The sequence below is a fragment of the Coenobita brevimanus genome, chromosome 96 (genome assembly GCF_032717465.1).
Source record: "Coenobita brevimanus isolate Jiangsu-jjx chromosome 96, ASM3271746v2, whole genome shotgun sequence".
NCBI classification, from domain to species: Eukaryota; Metazoa; Arthropoda; class Malacostraca; order Decapoda; family Coenobitidae; genus Coenobita; species Coenobita brevimanus.
Genome location: NC_137049.1, coordinates 27,985,177 through 28,005,365, shown reverse-complemented (window position 1 = coordinate 28,005,365; position 20,189 = coordinate 27,985,177). Strand labels below are relative to the sequence as shown.

General features: G+C 44.3%; 1 protein-coding gene across 1 annotated transcript in view; it reads right to left on the bottom strand.

Moving 5' to 3' along the window:
* Positions 1-582: 582 nt before the first annotated feature.
* Positions 583-20,189, bottom strand: part of LOC145413517 (uncharacterized) — a 136,043-nt gene continuing 116,436 nt past the window's right edge. The window contains exons 6-9 of the mRNA XM_080283213.1: positions 18,734-18,981; positions 11,762-11,901; positions 6,151-6,409; positions 583-775 (exon numbers count right to left, since the gene is read on the bottom strand). Of these exons, the coding sequence (XP_080139339.1) occupies positions 621-775; positions 6,151-6,409; positions 11,762-11,901; positions 18,734-18,981 (802 nt within the window). The 3' untranslated portion in view covers positions 583-620. The remainder of the gene's footprint in view (positions 776-6,150; positions 6,410-11,761; positions 11,902-18,733; positions 18,982-20,189) is intronic.

Genomic DNA, 20,189 nt, shown 5'->3' with positions numbered 1-20,189 from the left:
AAATCAGAAGGGGAACTATCACCTTTGGATATTTTGTACATTCTGACAATTTGATTTACTCACAGCTTTTCTGTCACAATATACATATTACCATTTCAAGCACATAATGAAATGGTTGCACTTACATATGTCAGAGTACTGTATAAGACAACTTTTTAATAAGGTAACCCCCTTATATCTAGTTTTCTGTTACAAATCTTGAAAGAAAACATATAATTCTTAGTTAACTAGAAGCAACATTACTAACTTCACAATCAAATTTGATCTTACAAATAGTAAATAATGAACCCATGTGATTTGGAATAAGGACAATATAGCGGTGCGAAAACACATATCAACTAAAGAAGGTAAACAAGATTAGAGAAGAAAGGGAAAAGAAATATTGAAGGGATAAGAGGCATGGCAGGAGAGAGAGAGAGAGAGAGAGAGAGAGAGAGAGAGAGAGAGAGAGAGAGAGAGAGAGAGAGAGAGAGAGAAATTAACAAGGCAAAGGAAAACAAAAGGAAGTAACAGTATGGGTGATAGTACAAAACGACGTATGTTAAAAAAGGAAAAACACAGCATTAGATACGTGACTGAAAGAAGAATTAAATAATACAAGAATAAACACCCTGTAAACACTACATAAGGATGAAGGAGAGGAAAGATGGAGAGGAAAGGAAGAGAAGGGTGAGGAAGGAGAGAGGGAGGAGGAGAGAGAGGGGAAACAGCTGAAACATGGAGGAAGCAGAGGCCCTGAAATTAGCTCCGCTCGTCGACTGAAGCACGGCCATGGCTGAAAGAAAAGAGACGCCTCAGATTAATGAACAGACTGATCGGTACACAGAGACAATAAATGAATAGATAGAATGATCTTTGCTGAAACACAAGAAAGACGCCATACACTAAGTAACTTGCATATATAATAATTAATTATTTCCATCATCATGACCTATTCCCCCCCCCCCTCCCTCAAGGATGGACGAGGTAGGATCTACACAATATGGACAGATAAAGTACAAAAGAATGAGAACTATCAACAGGATGCCCAGTTAAACAGGCCAGACAGCCATTCCACACATCCTTCAAGTCTTCGAAATCTTGTCTCCACCTCACAGGCAAATTCTTCTTTTGTTCCTTTGTTCTCATTTTTCTGTCTTAAAATTATTTTCCTTAACAGATACCCTTCACATGTAGCCTACCAGTCAGTTAATTCGGCTGTTAAGTTTAAAATAGGGTGACAAGCCTTTGTTATGTGCTCGTCACTAAATGCCTCGTCTAAAAAGTCGATCCCTTGTCAGTTCCCTAGCCTCTTCAACTTCCATACGTCGCTTTTCGCATACACATTTACCATATCCGCCCACCTTCTCCATTACCCTGTCCTTCATGAAGCTTACTAATTGTCCTCTTCAGTATTTCTCTTTGCCTATGATCTCTAGTTGCCTAGTGACGTAGTTTTTAGCTTGTTCTTGCTCCCTTCCTACAATTTTATTTGGTCTAGAACGGACTTTTCGAACTGAAAGGGTCAGACACAGCCGTTATAAATCTACTCAGGACGAGAGGCTTTATTTGACTTGAATAACATCGTCTGGTTTCCGCAATAATAAACTAATCGTTATGTCACTCGGCCTGAAGGGGTTAAACGCATGGTGTCAAGCACCTCGAACTGAAATTATTTTTTTTTTTTAAAGTAAGGAAGAAAGAACCAAAGGTTACAACTTGAAAAAGAAGAAGAAGAAGGAGAAGAAGAAGAAGAAGAAGAAGACGAGAGAGAGAGAGAGAGAGAGAGAGAGAGAGAGAGAGAGAGAGAGAGAGAGAGAGAGAGAGAAATTCAGGATCCGATCATTTCGAGATGTCTACACACATTGCACTTAAAAGACCGGAAACAGAGACTGAGGAAGACATTTCCAGAACTGACCTGCTGCATATATACATGAGGGACAAGGAGTATCGGTTAACTCTTGCGTTAGAGAGATAATCTGGATTTTGGCTCTCATTTGTTGAATTTCCCCTGGAAACGAGCACTTTTTAGCATGCATCCAGCATTTGTTACTTTTTGTGTGTGTATATATATATATATATATATAGATATATATATATATATATATATATATATATATATCTGACCTAACTTCGCAACATGTTAGGTTACTGAACACTGACACTTTTTGATCTCTGTGCTCAACATGTGCATAGAGATGGATGGTTGGACTGAATGACTGCTGATCCGATGGGTAGATGGACTGATAGACAGAAAAATTAAGTAGCAGAGATGGATACAGATACAAAGAGAGATGACAAAATATATAAACTGTTGCTTAAACCTCAGATTGTTTCCCTCCTTCTTCCTGCTCTTCTCCTTCACCCTTCTTCTCCATCTCTTCTTCCGACTTTGATGCTATCTTCCTCTCTTCCCTCTTCATCTCCCTTGTTCTCCCTCTCTTTCCCCAGCCCTGATTGCTTCTCTCTGTTGCTTCCCCTCTTTACTGTTTCCCTCTTCTTCATCTTCTTCTTCCATGTTCTCTCTCCCTTCTTCCTCCCCTCGTCCTCCCCTCACATGCAGCCATCTAATTAAATTTTTTCTTTTTTGCTTGAAACCACTCATCATGTGTCGTTTGTCCCTCACTTCATGCTCTCCTTGTTTTATTCTTCTCTCTTTTTTCTCTTCTCACTCTTTTCGTGTATTTTTCTCGTAACGCCTTTCCTGTCATTACTCTTCTTCTCCATTCTTCACGTTGTTCTTTCCTTACTCGTCACTTCGCCTCTCTTTTTCACTCCTCACTTTTTTCTTCACTCTCGTTTCGCTCGTCTCCCCTCTCTCTCATTTTCATTTTCTGACGCTTCTGTCCTTTCTTTCAATCTCACTTTATTTTGTCTCTTCTCACTCCTTCTATGAGACTTCCTTGTCTCATCTCTGCTTGTCTACTTTCTTTTCCTCACTACCTTTCTTCTCCCTCCCGATTCTGCCTCTTTCTTTCTGTCTGTCTGTCTGTCTGTCTCTTCTTTAATTTCCCTCTCCTCATTAGTTTTCTCTACACACACGACTCCATTTCTCTTCTCACACTCTCTCTTTCCTCGTCTTTCCTTTCCTCTCCTCCCCTCATCTCCCCTCTCCTCCCCTCCCATCGCTTCACTTTTCTCTTCTCCCCTCTCCTCTCCTCTCATCCCCTCTCCTCTTCCCTCCTATCCGCACCAATCCTCCATATTCTCTCTCCCTCTTTCTCCAGTTCTCTTGTTATTCTCCTTCTTTGCACTCTTCCTCTTTTCGCCTCGTCTCACTTTGTAACTTTACTCCATGCAATTTCTGTTTCTCTCAGTTCTCCTTTCTTTCTCTATTCTCTCTCTCTCTCTCTCTCTGTTTGTTATTTATTTCTTCTATTTCTTTCTTTTCCTGTCCCTTCATTCCTCTCTTTTTCCTTCCTTGCTTCTCTAGTCTCCATTTTCTCCATATCCACCTCTTCTTCTTTTAATTTATTCTCTCCTCTTTCTCTGTGTTCTTTCCTTTCTCCCCATATTCTCTCTTTTCCCTGCTCTCTCCTTTCTCTCTCTCTATTTTATCTTTTTTCTAATATTTTTCTCTCTCTGTGTTCACTCTTTTCCCTCTTTATATTCTTTACCAATTGCCTCCTTTCATTATCTAGACATTTCCCTTTCCTTCTTTTTCTCTCTTCTTTCTTTTCTCTTTGTCTCTCTGTTTGTCTATCCCATTCTCTTCTTTCCATCTTTTGCTCACATTTCTCTCTCCTCTCATTTTCTGTTTTCCATCTGTCTGTCTGTCTCATTTATTATTTCCCTCTTCCTTCCCTCTGTTCTCACTCGAGTTTTCTTCCCCACTGCATATTGTTCTCTCCTTTTTCAGTATCTGTTCATCCTTTATTCTTTTCTTCAACTTCTCACTTCTCTCCTCCCCTCAGTTTCCTCTCCCCTCCCTCCTTCCTCAGTCTCCTCTCCTTTCCCTCCTTCCTCAGCTTCCTCTCCCTTCCCTCCTTCCTCAGTTTCCTCTCCCTTCCCTCCTCCCTCAGTTTCCTCTCCCTTCCCTCCTTCTTCAGCTTCCTCTCCCTTCCCTCCTTCCTCAGTTTCCTCTCCCTTCCCTCCTCCTTCAGTTTCCTCTCCTTTCCCTCCTTCTTCAGCTTCCTCTCCCTTCCCTCCTTCCTCAGTTTCCTCTCCCTTCCCTCCTCCCTCAGTTTCCTCTCCCTTCCCTCCTTCATCAGTCTCCTCTCTCTTCCCTCTTTCCTCAGTTTCCTCTCCCTTCCCTTTTTCCTCAGTCTCCTCTCTCTTCCCTCTTTCCTCAGTTTCCTATCCCTTCCCTCCTTCCTCAGTTTCCTCTCCCTTCCATCCATCCTCAGTTTCCTCTCCCTTCCCTCCTTCTTCAGCTTCCTCTCCCTTCCCTCCTTCTTCAGCTTCCTCTCCCTTCCCTCCTTCCTCAGTTTCCTCTCCCTTCCCTCCTCCCTCAGTTTCCTCTCCCTTCCCTCCTTTCTCAGTTTCCTCTCCCTTTCCTTCTTCCTCAGTCTTCTCTCCCTTCCTTCCTCAGTCTCCTCTCCCTTCCCTCCTTCCTCAGTTTCCTCTCCCTTCCCTCCTCTTCCGTCGGTTTTCCTCACTCTTTTCTCCTTCCTGTTTCTCCTCCCTCCTTCCCTCCCACCTACCATTCTTAGCGGCAAAGTTGCAGGTCTCGCTCTACCTCCACTATCCATGAGCATTTCTCACCTTGACTCTCCATTTTCTCCCTCTTTTCCGTTCCTCCTTCCCTCCCTCCCTTCTCCCTTCGTTTCTTCACTCTCAGCTTTCCCCTCCTCTCTCTTCTTCCCATCTCACCTTTCTTAGCAGGAAACTTGCAGTGTTTGCTCTTCCCTCGCCATTCTAACTTATTCTTTAACTTTATCATTACTCCATAGTCTCTCTCTCTCTCTCTCTCTCTCTCTCCCTCTCTCATTTTTCCTTTCTTATTCCTGCTCATTTTTTTCATTCAATCATTCTATTCCCTCTTCCTTCATTCCTTCTGTCCCGTTCCAACTCCTGTCTATCCTTCACTTCCATTCCTATTACTTTCTGAGTTCTTTCTCTTCCTTCTCTCCGTTCCTCTTTCCTTCCCTCTTTTCCACCTTCCTTTGTATTTCGCTTTCCTTAATCCTTTTTCCCCTTCCCTCCCATCCCTAGTTCCCTCTCATACATTTTTCTTCCTTCTCACTCTCCTCCTTCAGCCATTTCCTCTTTCTCCTCTCTTATACTTCCCTTCCTTCTCTCCTTTTCACCCACCTTCTCTTTCCCTTCTCTCCTTCCCTTCTCACCTTTCTTCGAGGAAAAGTTGAAATCCTCGCTCTCGCCCATCCATACTTAATCCTGACCCTCACCACCTCCACATAGTCTGTCGCCTCCTCGTTTACTTCCTTCCTCTTTCTCTCCAGTCTTTCTCTTCCATTGCTCTCTTCCCTCTAAGTTCCCCCCCCCTCCAATTTCTTTTCCTTCTTTCCTTTCTTCCCTCCTTCCTTCCTCTCCCTACCATCCCATCTTTCTTCATCTTTATATGTGGCACATTTGAGGCGCCCATTCTCTCCCGACCATCCATACCTGTTCCTGACCCTGGCCACCACAAAATTCGTCATTGTTTATTTTTTCACATCTTCCTGATCCAAGTACTTTTCCTTTCTTCCATTCTCACCTCCCAGTTTTCCCTCCTCTTCTTTCTCTCCCCCCCTTCCTTATCTCCCTACCTCCCTCCATTCTTCCCTTTCAGTTTTCCCCTCCCTTTTCTCTTCCCCCAACTCACCTTTCTTCGTAGCAAAGTTGAAGTGCTCGCTCTCGCCCGACCATCCATACTTGTTCTTCACTCTCTATCTATCTATCTATCTATTGCCAGATGCCATAATCCCATAAGGGGTGGCCATTTGCCTTTGAGTTGTTTTACGGGGAGGGGCACTAACCCTCCACCGACCCACTTACTGACAAGTATGGTTTCTCACTACTTGCAAACAATGTCATTTCTTCCTTTGATTCTCTACTTCTCTTTCCCCTCAATTCTTCTCCTTCCTTCCTGTCGATGGCGAGTTCCCTCTCTCTCTTTCCCGTCATTCCTGTCGATGGCGAGTTCCCTCTCTCTCTTTCCCGTCATTCCCCTCTCCCTCCCTGCTTCTCTTCGTCCCTTTTAGTTTCCCCTCACATCTCATCTCTCCTCACCTTTCTTAGTAGCAAAGTTGAAGTGCTCGCTCTCGCCCGACCATCCATACTTGTTCCTCACTCTCACCACGGCCACATAATCTGTCGCTTCCTCCAGCCCCTGGAGCGTGTACGACATGCGGTGGTAGGTCTGTCGCTGTCGTCGTCGCCCACCATCGTCGTCTCCGTGGTCGTTCCCGTCGTCGTAGGGCTGGGGTGATGAGTGGGTGGGATGTGACAAACTCTCCCACTTCCCCGCCATCACCACCGTCCGATTCGGCTGCAACAGGAAAAAGATATTTTAGTCCTTTGAATCCCACATCATTGTTTTTAGTTTATACTCACTAACTCCAGATTATCTGTCCAGATTATCCATCTATTGCTAGAAGCCTTAAATAGTAAGGAATGGCCACAAAAAAATTGCCTCCACGTCGCCCTGTATGTTTTCTGTCAATTGGCTCCCCTCCCTGCAATTCACACTCCCCTCTTTCATATATCTCTCCACTCTAACCATCCATCTCAACCTTGGTCCCCCTCCTCCTCTCTCCCTCTACCTCACTCACATACACTCATCTAGTCAGTCTCAAATTCTCCATCCTCACCGTGCGGCCAGGCGCCAGACGATTATATTTATTTTTACGAAAGCATTTTTGAACTGGAAGATGAACATAAAACCTTCATTTTCCCTTTCTCACCACGAGACCTTTTCTACTGATGAATCAAATCTCTTGGCGGAGGACGGACAAAAATAAAAGTACGCCCTCGGTCTGAATGGGTTGTCTCTCATGGTAGGGACAACTCTGGTATTTAATTCCAACTAATCCCATACGATTTTATTCCTCAGACGATATGAAGCCTAATAATGGTCTCATGGTCGAGGAGATTCTAGTATTTTTCTTACTGAGAGTGAAAATACGGGTTCTGTTAACCCTCTCATGGTCGAGACAAGTCTAAAATTATTTCCCAGCTAAAGAGGTGATGGGTAACCTCTTATCCTTCAGTCCGATGTCACAATTTTCACTTTATTCCTGCGCTCTCAATACGTATTTTTATTACATGCTTTTTTAGCCGAAGGAGTAAGATACAGTCTTCAAAAACCCTAAATACAGTCTTCATAAACCCCTACACTACAACAGACAGAAAGAGATGCCTTCACATAGTTGCACCGATATACCTTGGCGGCTCCACTGCCCGGGATGCAGACATATCTAAACACTCTCTCTATCCCCCGAAATGGAGGATGGTAGACTGCAGGCGGACATCTTCAGTCTGCAGGCCGCTGGGTTCACGTTTCAGATGAATTTGGGGCTACAACAATAACACTATTACTACTACGACAGGTTCTTCTTACGTGCAGTTATATCGTCTGTTAGTAGGAAACATACAATAAAAAATACGTAATCGGAATGAAGGGAGTGACCAGAATATGGCCCGTAATTTCTTGAGATCCCTGACTCAACACTGAAATTTCAAAAAAAGCACTCTACCCACAAGCCTCTCAGTTTTGTCTCTCTCTCTCTCTCTCTCTCTCTCTCTCTCTCTCTCTCTCTCTCTCTCATCTTCTCTTCTCTTCTCTTCTTTCATTTTACTCTCCCTGTTCTGACACTCACAGACTAAAGCCCTTTAAAGCAGCACTTGTTATCCTTACACATTTCCCTCTCCTATCCCCCTTACACACACACACACACACACACACACACACACACACACACACACACACACACACACACACACACACACACACACACACACACACATTTCCCTCTCCTATCCCCCTTACACACACACACACACACACACACAGTCATTCCATTCCTCACCAGCACTGTATACAATCGAAGCGCCTGACTCCTTTGACTTGAGAGGATCACGTGATGGCCTCATTGGTTGGGGAATAATTCATCACAAGCCTAATTATTCTCACGTATATGCTGGCTGCCCACCTGAATGCAACAGCCCATGTGCAGCGATCCTCTCTTCTCTCCTTTTCTCACTCTTCTCTCTCTCCGTTTCCTATTCTCACGCTTCCTTTTTTTTTTTTTCTCTCATTATCGTTCTGTTTTCTGGACCATTTCTCATTCGTATTTTCCTTTCTCTTCTACTCCTCTTATTATCGTTCTCACCTTTGTCCCTATTCTCACTATTCATTGCCCTCCCCATCTACTCTCCCAATAATCTTTCTCTCCTCTGTTCCTTTTCACATACTTATTCTCTTCTCCTCTACTCTCCTCATTACCTTTCTCTCCTCTATTCCTTGCCTTACTCACTTCTCACGTTCCTTCTTCTCATTCCGCTGGGCGAATTCTCGTGTACCGTAGGGACGGCTCAGTTTTGCCTTTCAGTGACTATCCTACATCATTTATTCACTTCTCACTCCAACTACCACATCCACACCCACACCAACAGACTCAGCCGTCCTCATAACACGTAAGATGCCGCCAGATGAGTTTTTAGTGGAGAGCTATATACTGACTACCCTGTATAAACCTGGGCTGGGACTTACAAATAAACAGCCATTCTCCTGTCACCAGTAAAGTGCGCTTTGTGAGAGAGTGACGAGCGAGCGTGCGTTTATACATACGCCTATCGTCATAATTTCATCTTGGTGTAAGCTTTCAACATTTCTGGTGAGGTAGCTGAACAATAACGGAGGAATAACTGAGCTAAAATATTTTCTTTCTCACGTTTTCTCTCTGGATGTGCGTATAGCGAGGCGCCGTAGCATTTATCACACGTGCAACGTTCAGTTCTCTGCTCCCGACTTGCCATGTCAACGAACTGAATTGGTAAACTCTTGGCTATTGATCAAATGATAAAACCCAGAAACGGGGTGATTAGTCTTGTTGTTTTCACCCCCTAAACACAGAAAAAACGTTCATGTAAAATACTGAGCTTAATATCCGATATTTGACTGTTAGAAATCATGCAAGAAAATATAGTGGTACAACAGGAAATATTTCTTAATTCGATTTCATAGTGGAGCATGTCAACTGAGGCCCTCGGTACTTTCCCTTGGAAATCTGGGATTCCAAGGGGTTTCTTTGTTCTCGTGAGTAAATATATAGCTAAAAACAAAAGTTATTGAATTTATGTATCTACTACCCGCTGAAAGAATCTCTTCTCTGTCTCACATAGCCTCTGAAGACCATCGCGGTCGGCCTGTGTCGTGTCGGGCCGGGCCGGGTTGTGTCGGGTCTCTCATTTCTCAGCCAAACGTAAACATAGCTTCGCTCGCTGCTCTTGCTCGCTGGTAAAAACTATGGATTATCTTTTTACAGCAAGAGCTAGAGTTAAAGGAAGATTCTGTACTCTCTGTATTACCCTTCCTGTAAAATATGTGACTTAGGAAGATAATATTTTGATTGTAAATTTGTTTATAAATCTGACTCCAGCTCTGTACAAATGAACATTATGTGCTATCTCTACAGTCTAACTTGAATCCAGAACAGTTCAGTTTCAATTGAATTATCTAACCCTGTTCCCTGTGAGGTGTCTATCCTAAGTGGCTTCTTATACCAGTACAAAAATGTCAGTAATAATTTTCTTACAATAACACTGATGGCGCCCTTACCCATACTGACACCATCTCTGCGTCTGACACCACTGACACCGACTGCTACCATCACACAGACCATCACTTACATCGACTGCCAACACCACTTACACCAATTGCCGACACTACTTAAGGAGATTGCCACCACTTACGCCGATTGTCAACATCACTTACACCGATTGCCACCACTTATACCGATTGCCACCATCACCTGTGCAATTGACACCACAACCACACCACACCACACCTTCAACTCAGCCAGGCCACGTCACGCCATTACCCAAGTTTACCTCAAGTTACCCCACATCTGAGCCACAAGTTACCCCTTCCCCCGCCCCTGACCTCCCACCCGTCACCTGAACCCACATATTCCTCCTCCACCCACCCGCCTACCTTCCACCCCCCTCCCACCCAACCATCTACCTTCCTTCCTCCCCTCTTCCACCTACCCACCTACTCTCTTCCACGTTTACTTCCTTTTTATTTATAGGCTTATAAGTGTATTTCCTTCTCAATCTTTCCTTCCCCCCATTCACCCACCTACCCATTTCCCCTATGCATCTATTCCCCCACTCACCCACTTATCTCTTCCCCACCCAATAAACTACCCCCTCCCTCTCCCACTCATTTGCTTTCTCCCTTCTACCACATATCCCCTCCCATCCCACCAACTCCCTTCTTCTCCCACCAACATCCGTCCTCTCCCATCTACTCCTTCCCCCCCACCTACCCATTCCCTTCCATCTACCCCTTCCCTCCCACCTATCACTTCCCTACCATCTACCCTTTCTCTCCCACTTACCCCTTCCCTCCCACCTACCCCTTCCCTCCCACCTACCCTCTCAGCAGGACATTTGATAGGGTTGCTCATCAGAAGTTAATTAGGAAAGTTAGCGTACATAGCATAGGAGCGGAGTCTGAAAAATGGACAGAATCGTGTAGGGTATAGTCCCTTAATTAGGATGGTATATTATAAATTTTATGTTGGCTACCTTCAGACGATTTTATCCACTTTAAGATGGATTTCAAGGACGACAGAAGTTAGTAATTTTTATAGCCTTTAATAATCTCTTCACTATGAGATGTCTCCCCAAATTGTGGCAAGTTGTCTCTTTGGTCGCCAGATGAACATATAAAAGATTTCCCCGGACTGAAGGAGCTACTGGTGAGGAAGCAGAGGGTTGGTAGGTACTTCAGGTTCCTTGGTCTATTTTTTGGTTGGTAAATGAATGTTATATGAGTGTAAGTATAAGTAGAAATATAAGTAAATTCACTGATTACTCTAAAATGGGGAAAAAAATATATATTCTCGGTGAAGGATTGTAACCGCCTGCACAATGATCCTGATATGTTATTGGAACAGTTGAAAGAGTGGCAACTGAAATTGTGAAATAAAAAAGTGCCAAATCCAAATTAAGTAAAATACCTATGCTCATTCAGCGAAATGGACCGAGAAAAAACGATAAGCAAAGATAGCATATGTGTACAACAGTAACCTAAACCGGTAAATGTAATAATGCAAATTAAAGCAAAGAGGATCCTACGCTTAATCGAGAAATGTACTAAATATATCGCATGTAAATTATGACTGCAATCTGTCTTGCTTTAATGAAACATACTTGGACTATGTGTGCAGGTTTCGTGTCCCTCCTCCTCATTCTCTCCCGTTCCCCCTCCACTTTTCACATCCCTCTAAATCCTGTCATCGATTCCTCTTCGTATTTAATTTTCATTTTCCTTCTCTATCCTCCCCCTTTCCATTCCCACCTCCCTCTCACTTTTCTCCCCCTTCTCCTTCTCTCCCTTTCCTTCTCCTCACAGCTAGCTCTTTCCCCTCCTCCCTTTCTCTCTCCTTCCAACTGTTTTCCTGCCCCTGCCTTCCTTTCTTATCTCCCTTCATTTCAACCGAATTCCTTCTTCAAATAACTCCTCTTTCTGTTCTTTTCCCCTTTCCTTTCTTCCATCTCTCCTCTCAGTTTATATATGTCTGTCAGGCACTCTGTCTGCCTATTTGTCTGTCCGTCTGCCTGCTCTATCTGTCTTTCTCTGTATCTCTGTCTGTCTGTCTGTCTCTTTTACCTGCCATCCTAGGTGTGTCTTGCGGTGCTTAATAAGGAACTCGGTGACGGGGTAGTAGCTGTGTGTTGTCCAGGTGAGGGTGTAGGAGCGACCCTCACCTCCCTGGGGGCTGCTAGTTACCTGTGGGGGCTGGGGCAGGCCTGGGGGGAGGAGAGGAGGGTTAGAGTATAGGACAACAAAAGAGTACAAAGGACAGGAAACAGCAACAGACCTAATGGTCCTTTCGGGCTGTTTGTTATATAGAGGACTATAATTATGATATCTATTATATAAGATCAATATAAGGGTAGCAAAGCAAGAAAGCCCTTCAGCCGATGCCGACAGGAAAAATAAGAACGACCACTATGCAACATAGAAAAACTTCCCGAAAATTTCATAGGAAAGATCGAAAAGAAAAAAATAAATCTACATTCTACATCAACTTAATCTGTAAAGTAGAAGTAATATTATCTGTTAACAACACTGCATTATTGTCGCGTTCTCCACTATCTGAAAGAGAGGAAAAAGTAAGTTAGCCAGAAATCTGTATTATTCATCCACGAATGAGCTTAGCTGTGGATTCGAAACCAGATGCTTATCCAAGCGATTTTTCAAATGCTGTTACCGTATTGCAGTCTACCACATCTGCAGGTAATTTGTTCCATATTTTGACAACTCTGTTGAAGAAAAAGTGTTTTGCTTCATGGGACTCGAAACGTTTGCCGACGATTTTATAACAATTGCCTCTATTGTAATTTGACCGGTCTATTGAGAAGTACTTATCGACTACCAGACGGTAGTGTCCCTTAAGAATTTTGTTTATTTGAATCAGATCCCCTCGTAGTCTGCACTTAAAAAGCTGTAGCACTTCTAAGTGTTCCTCATATGGTTTGTTCCTTAATCTGGGAATTAATTTTATAACTCTGCATCATTTCTACTTTCTCCAAGTCTTGCTTGCAATAAGGTGACAAAAAGTGAACACAGTTCTCCAGATGGAGGTGAACTAAGGAACTGTACAAGGTGAGAATTATATACTCTGCTGTCGGGCCCTGCTGCGGATGTCGCTGGATTGCACTACGCAGTTGGCCCTCGTGCTGTGTGGTGCGGTAAGGAGCGGTCCCTTCTCTCATTAGAGGCTAAAATACGAGTAAATGTGTGTGTGTGTGGATGACTATTTTGGTGAGTGTGTCATCCTGTCTTGGCTACCCATTGTTAGAGGGGAAACAGCCTAGGTACATAGATAGACAGATGAATTCAAATGCTCTTCCCATAATTCCAACTAGTTTATTAGCTTTCTTTGTTGGCTCTGTGTTCTGTCGACTTGTTTTCAGATCGTTTGCTGTTATTATTCCTAGATCTTTCTCTTGGTTCACATTCTTGAGCTGGGTATCATTAATGGTGTACCTAAATTTTTCATTCTCACTAGCATTATTAATAACTTTGCATTCGACATTATTAAATAGGAGAGAGATGAAAGAAGCCAGAAGAGGGAGATGAAGATGGGAAAGTGGGGAAGGGTGGTTAAGCTAGTTGGTGGGGGGGGGATGTTAGGAGGGAAGTGGGTCAGAATACGATGGAATTGAATGAGGGAATGGAGGGGGCGGTTACAGAAGGAAAAAGGAAAAAGTGAAGGAGGAGTGGGTTTAGATGAGAAGGATTCGTGTCGGTAGCACATAGGAGCACAATGGAATTAGAGACAACAGGAGGCCGATCATCCGATGTCAAGGTTGTCTGCGGCACAGTTACGTGTAATTACATTAAAGTTCCATACAAAGCGTGTGAAAAAAGAAATGAAAGGAGGAAGGCAGTCCGTTCACCACACACAATTACACAGTAACCGGCAAAAAAAAAAAAAAAAATCACAAATGACCACTGGAATGGACAAGCATGGAAATTCATACTGAAAAAGCAGAAAAGGTAATTCTATGACCTGCTCTACCTCTAATCTATAATTTCGATATAAACCGAACACACACACACACACATACACACACACACACACACACAGTTAATGGACAAGAGGGGGGTGCATAATGGAAGAGAGAAACAAAATGCTGTAGAAGAGTGGGGGTAGTTGCGAGGAAGAGGAAGGAGGGAGGATAGGATCTGGGAGTAAGAGGGAGGGGTAGATGGGAGACGGAGAGAGGTATACTGGAGCAAGGAAGTGAGTGTAAAAGTAGATGAGAGAGGAATAAAGAGAAAGGAAAAAATGATAGGAGTGTAATGGTGTATAGTAGTGAGACCTGGGCAGTAAAGGAAGAGGATAGTCGTAGGCTCAAACGTACAGAAACTGTAATGATTAGATGGATGTGTAGTGCGTCCTTGAATGCGAGGCCGAGGGGGGAGGGGGGTAGCATTACAACTGAGGAGTTGAGAGGAAGGATGAGACTGGAGTGTATTGGTGTTGTGATGAGGAGAGGTGGAATGATATGGTTTGGGTATGCTGAGGGGATGGAGGATGACCGTTGGGTGCGCAAGGAGAGAAGAGTGAACGTCGTGGGTAGGGTTGAGAAAGGCAGATCGGAAAAGACCTGGGACGAAATCATAGTGTCACCTCAAGGATAAGGAACTGAGTAGGGAGGCTGTCAGAGATCAAACAGCGTGGAGAGCCGCCATTTGGTGACCAAGGCCGACGCACGCAAGTATTATGGAACATTTAAAAACGATACGATACGAACGATACGATGATGATGATGATGATGGGGAATCAGAATAGAGAGATAACTGATGAAGGAGACGAGGAAGGGAGGAGATTACGCGAGGGAAGAAGGGAATAAAAGATAGAGTACATGTGGGAGAGAGAAAGGGGAGAAGGGGTGGAAGAGAGAGAGAAAAAACGCGAGGAGGAAAGGGAAGAGATACAAATAAGAGATAGAGTATGTGAACTGATTAAGTAGGAGAGAGAGAGAGAGAGAGAGAGAGAGAGAGATAGAGAGAGAGAGAGAGAGATGGAATTTTATAAAGATTTGAAGCATAAACAAAAAAAAAAGAAAAAAAAAAACGAAAGTGCAGTGTATATTAGGATGAATAAAAAGAATACAGAATACACATGACTGCAAATAATGAAAAAAAGCTGAAGTGAGATAGTCATAGTATTCAGAACACAGTTATCATCCACATACTCTCTCTCTCTCTCTCTCTCTCTCTCTCTCTCTCTCTCTCTCTCTCTCTCTCTTTGTGACATGCTAAATGATTTCACTCTCTTTCTCTGACATGTATTGAATGATTTCGCTCTCTCCTTTCCATCTCCCCCCTCCCCTCTCTCTCTCTCCCTCTCTCTGTCTCTGTCTCTGTCTGTCTGTCTGTCTGTCTGTCTGTCTGTCTCTCTCTCTCTCTCTCTCTCTCCAATACACCCTCAGGACATTCTCGTGTTTGGTTCAGAAGTCTAAGCAGTATCTCACCTTTAAAATTATTATTATTCCTCTTCATGTCCTCAAGCAGTTCTGTATGATGCTTTTCATTTATAATTCAACTTAAGAACTATAAACAATCCTTACTTAAATATATTCTTTTCACTTTAACTTGGCCTAAAATAGCCATCTCTCCCCTAAGACTCCTGAGTTACAACAATAAACACTAGAATATAATGCCAGTCACGAAGAAGTGCTATGGAAAGGGTGCTGAGTCGTTGCTGTATTTCCGTTAACTAGGCCTAAAATCACCATCTCTCTGTTTTGAATGCTGACTTGTAACACTAGAAAAACACTAAAACATGGTCCTAGTCACGAAGAAGTGCTATGGAAAGGATGCAGAACAGCAGAATGGTCTTTCTTGGCCACTAAGCTACGTGAAATAAGCTACAAAAAGACGAAAATTTGCTCCAAGTTAAGAATAAAAAACAGCAACGTAATGACCATGTTGGTTATTTTGATCTTTACTACAGGTACTTCATTCTTGTGGTTTTTCCCACCCGCGTTGCGAAGCGAACGGAGTAGTAATGCTTTCAGTTGTGAGGTTGGCTGGCTGGCTTTGTTTGTGTGTGGGTAAACAAGATATCTGATGAACGGCTTGAGCTATCAACGTGAAACTTTCAGGGTATCTAGATATGGCCAAAACCTTGGACGAGTTCGAATATGGGCACTCAGGGTCAAGGTCAAGGTTACTAAAACGGCTGCCAAAGGTCAACTATAATTCAGCTACAATAAAAATTAAAGAAATGCCCAAAGAGCATGGCCATGACCCCCTCCGCCATGTCTTCGGCAAATGGGCCGCCATTACTGACGTCAGCAGGGAGTCCCAACAGGCCTTTGGACCGTCTTTCATGAACAAACTACTGTCAAAATTCATGGCTTCTCCAGAGAAAGCAGTCCCGGAGTCATCCATCGCTGATGCGGCAAATCCAACACTATGAACGTGATTGCCAGGTCAAGTCACCCTTAAATAGTTGACCAGTGGTGATGCGGGGCCGTCACGTCTGGATGAAGACAGTGGGGCTCCTGCATCGTGAGACATTCCTGTACCGCCTGCCTCAGGGCCTCTAAAAGATACCTGGTGGTCCGCAGTGAGTGATGGTACAGCAGGTAAGCAGAGGCAGGATGGCATGGAACAAGCAAAACAAAATTTCTTCATCGAATTGCAAGAGGTTATCTCGCCAAATGAAGAAATACACTGATACGCATGACTTGCCAGTGAACCTAATACACTGGTACAACCCCTAACACGGAACACACACTCTGCCAGCACTGCATAACACGTGTAAGGGGAGACTGGACAGCAGAATAGGAACACAGTAGGAACACAGTGAAACAATTCAACATTTCCTGGGGAAAGAATACTTCCCCGGTATCTCTGTTTGTCGTGTCAGGTGACTAAAAGGGGCCTTTTTGTCTCCAGTCATTCTCTCCTTACTGTCCTCTTCTTCTCTTCTGTCCCACCCCTCTTCTTGATATTTCCACGTTTCTTCCGGCCTTTATTCTCCCTCTACTCCTACAGTGCCATACAGCCATATTATGGCTTGCTGCTATTTCTTCATTATTCTCTTCTTCCATCACAGTGCACTGATTAAGTAGTTGTACACCTCAAAAACAGAACTGACGTCGCTTTGCTTTAAGGGGCTAGATTTCCAATACCTGATTACACAGTTCTTCACACGCCTGTCTCTTAACTACAACGCACCAGTCATTCTGATTTACCTTCATCTGCTCTCCCTCCCCACACACACATGCCCTCACACGCACTTGCATTTCTACACACCTGCCCTCCCACAAACCTGCCCTCTCACACACCCATCCTCCAACACACACGCCCTCCCACACTTGCCCTCCCAAACATCTGCCCCAACACACCTGTCCTCCCCAAACCCGTCCTTCTACATACCTGCCTCTCACACACACAACTGCCCCCCAGACACACACACATCTACCCTCCCCCACACACCTGCCCTACCACACACATACAACTACCCTCCCTCTCACACATCTACCCTCCCACACACACACCTGCCCTCCCACATGCCTATCCTCCCACATAAACTTGTCCCCCACATACATGCCCCCTCACACACTTGTCCTCCAACACACTTGCCCTTCCACACACCTGTTCTCTCACACACCTGTCCTCCAACACACTTGCCCTCCCTCACACCTGCCATCCCACACATTTGCCCTCCCTCACACCTGCCATCCCACAGATTTACCCTTCCACACACCTGTCCTTCCATACAGTTGCCCTCCATACACCTATCCTTCCACACACCTGTCCTCCCACACACCTGCCCATCCATACACCTGCCTTTCCACACATCTGCCCTCTCATCAACATTTTTCGCTTCACACTTCCTGCGCCTGTCCTGCCTCACACTGACCCTCGACCCAGATGCCTCACTTCCCACACAGCTGTCACTCTAGCCTGCACAAAGTTTAGCTTCCTACCCACACACCTGTCACAGTAAATCTCACATTCCTGCTACCCCATCAGAGCACATCTCCCTTCATGTACACGCTTGCCCCAGCTTACCTGACACCATCTGCTACACACACACACACACACACACACACACACACACACACACACACACACACACACACACACACACACACACACACACACACACACACACACACACACACACACACACACACACACACACACACACACACACACACACACACACACACACACACACACACACACACACACACACACACACACACACACACACCCACACAGCTGCTCTCTCACGTAAGGAAAAAAAAAAAAGAGTTTCCCTACAATCCAGTCGGCATGTCCGTCACTTTCCTCTTGACTCATATCACAGAGAAGCATGTATGGGCAGAGAAATATTATATCAAGCCCATCTCAGCTTAGGAATGTTAGCCAGAGGAAGTGAGACGTAGAAGAGGTGAAATGTTAGGCGAACTTTCGTCTCTGACTGTACACCTCACTTTAACCTTCGCGCGCGCGCACACACACACACACACACACACACACACACACACACACACACACACACACAATTCTGTTCTTAGGATCACAAATCTACTCCCACATACACATGCATCTTTATCCTCAAAATCATGCTCATCTTCACAGACCACTTTAGCCTTCAGCCGTACACATGTCCTATACACACCTTTAACCCAACTTTAGTCCTCTCACACACACACACACACACACACACACCCACACCCACACCCACACACACACACACACACACACACACACACACACACACACACACACACACACACACACACACACACACACACACACACACACACACACACACACACACACACACACACACACACACACACACACACACACACACACACACACACACACACACACACACACACACACACACACACACACACACACATTCTCTCCACAAACTCTCCCTGTAACTTTCGCACATCGCCTGATTTACTAAAAACCTGCCCGTCCTAAAATACACACACACGCACACACACACACACACACACACACACACACACACACACACACACACACACACACACACACACACACACACACACACACACACACACACACCTGTCATCTGGATCACGGCGTCCTTCTGTCCGTGTACGTTCTTAGCGATGCACACGTACGCGCCAAAGTCCCTCTCCGTCACGTTGTGTATGGTGAGGCTGTGACGGTGCGCCAGATGGGCCACCGTCACATGTCCTTCCTTATTCCGTCCGTGTCCGTCCGTGTGTCCGTGGTCCTGTACGTGGACTGTGTTGCCTCGCTGTGGTACGTGCAGGTTGTTGGGGCTGTTTTGGTTGCTTGCTGGGCTGCTGTGAGAGGGGGAATGCGGGCGTTAGTGTAATGAGGATTTTTAGATAAATTAAAAAAAGTAATAATACTTTCTGTTAACCTTTTGATATATTAGTTGAAAGAATAGTTTACATATTTTCTCCTTTTTATTTTGAAAAATTTTACGGTACATTCAACATATTAGTGAAAAGTGAGTTGCAGATTTATTCAATTATCTGCAATTTTCTGAGTTTCAGTGTATAGTGGAATTTAGATACCTATGTCTATTCCTTCCAGAGTATTTTGTGTTATATTAATGCAAAGTGGATTGTTGATATTTATTTTTGTATTATTATTCAGCGTTTTCAAATATATTTGTACAAAGTAGATATTACATAGCCATATGGCAAAAAGAGGTCCTAAGAATTTCTACTTTCCATCCCTCTCATTCCTGTCACCATTCACCTTCACCCCTTTTCTTTCCCATTCCCCCATCCTTCCTTATTTCTCATATTTTCTCCCCTCTGTCCCCCCCTCCCTCTCTCTTCCACTCTTCTTTTCCTACCCACATTTTCACCCCTCTCTTTCCTCCAATCATTCCCCTTTGCCTCTGCTCTTTTCCATTTTCTCCATCCTTCCTTCCCTCCCATTCCTTCACTACCTTCCCCCTGCCCTCCCCTCCCTCCCATTCCTACCTCTCTCCCTCTCCCTCACCAAATCTCATCCCCCAGCTCTCTTGCCGTGAGTGAAGTGTGGCGTGAGATGTCCTAAGACTTTTACAACCCTCATCCTCCCCCCCCCCCCCAGAAAACCTCCTACCCTCCTCCCGCCCCCTTAACACACGGAATTGGCTCACTTACATCACTGGAAAAAGATATGGATCCCTGGGTTTTATCGACATATCTTTCTTATTATATCTTTTTCTATCATCAGACGAATTTTTAGGTCAACTTGGGAACAGCTTTTGTACGTGTTTATGGAGCCTTTATAACGATCTTATACTCTCAGTTAGGTGTTGGAGTGAGAGAGAGAGAGAGAGAGAGAGAGAGAGAGAGAGAGAGAGAGAGAGTAGCCTTCACGTGATGGTACCTATATGACCAGTTGGTTTTGTTAAAGGAGAAGGACAATTGTAGCCTGCAGTCCACCAAATTCACATTTCTGATGAACCTGGGACCACAACAGCTTCCTCGGTTTGAAAAGTCTATTCTTAGTTTTAAAAATCGTAAGAAAATAGCATGAATAAAATGAA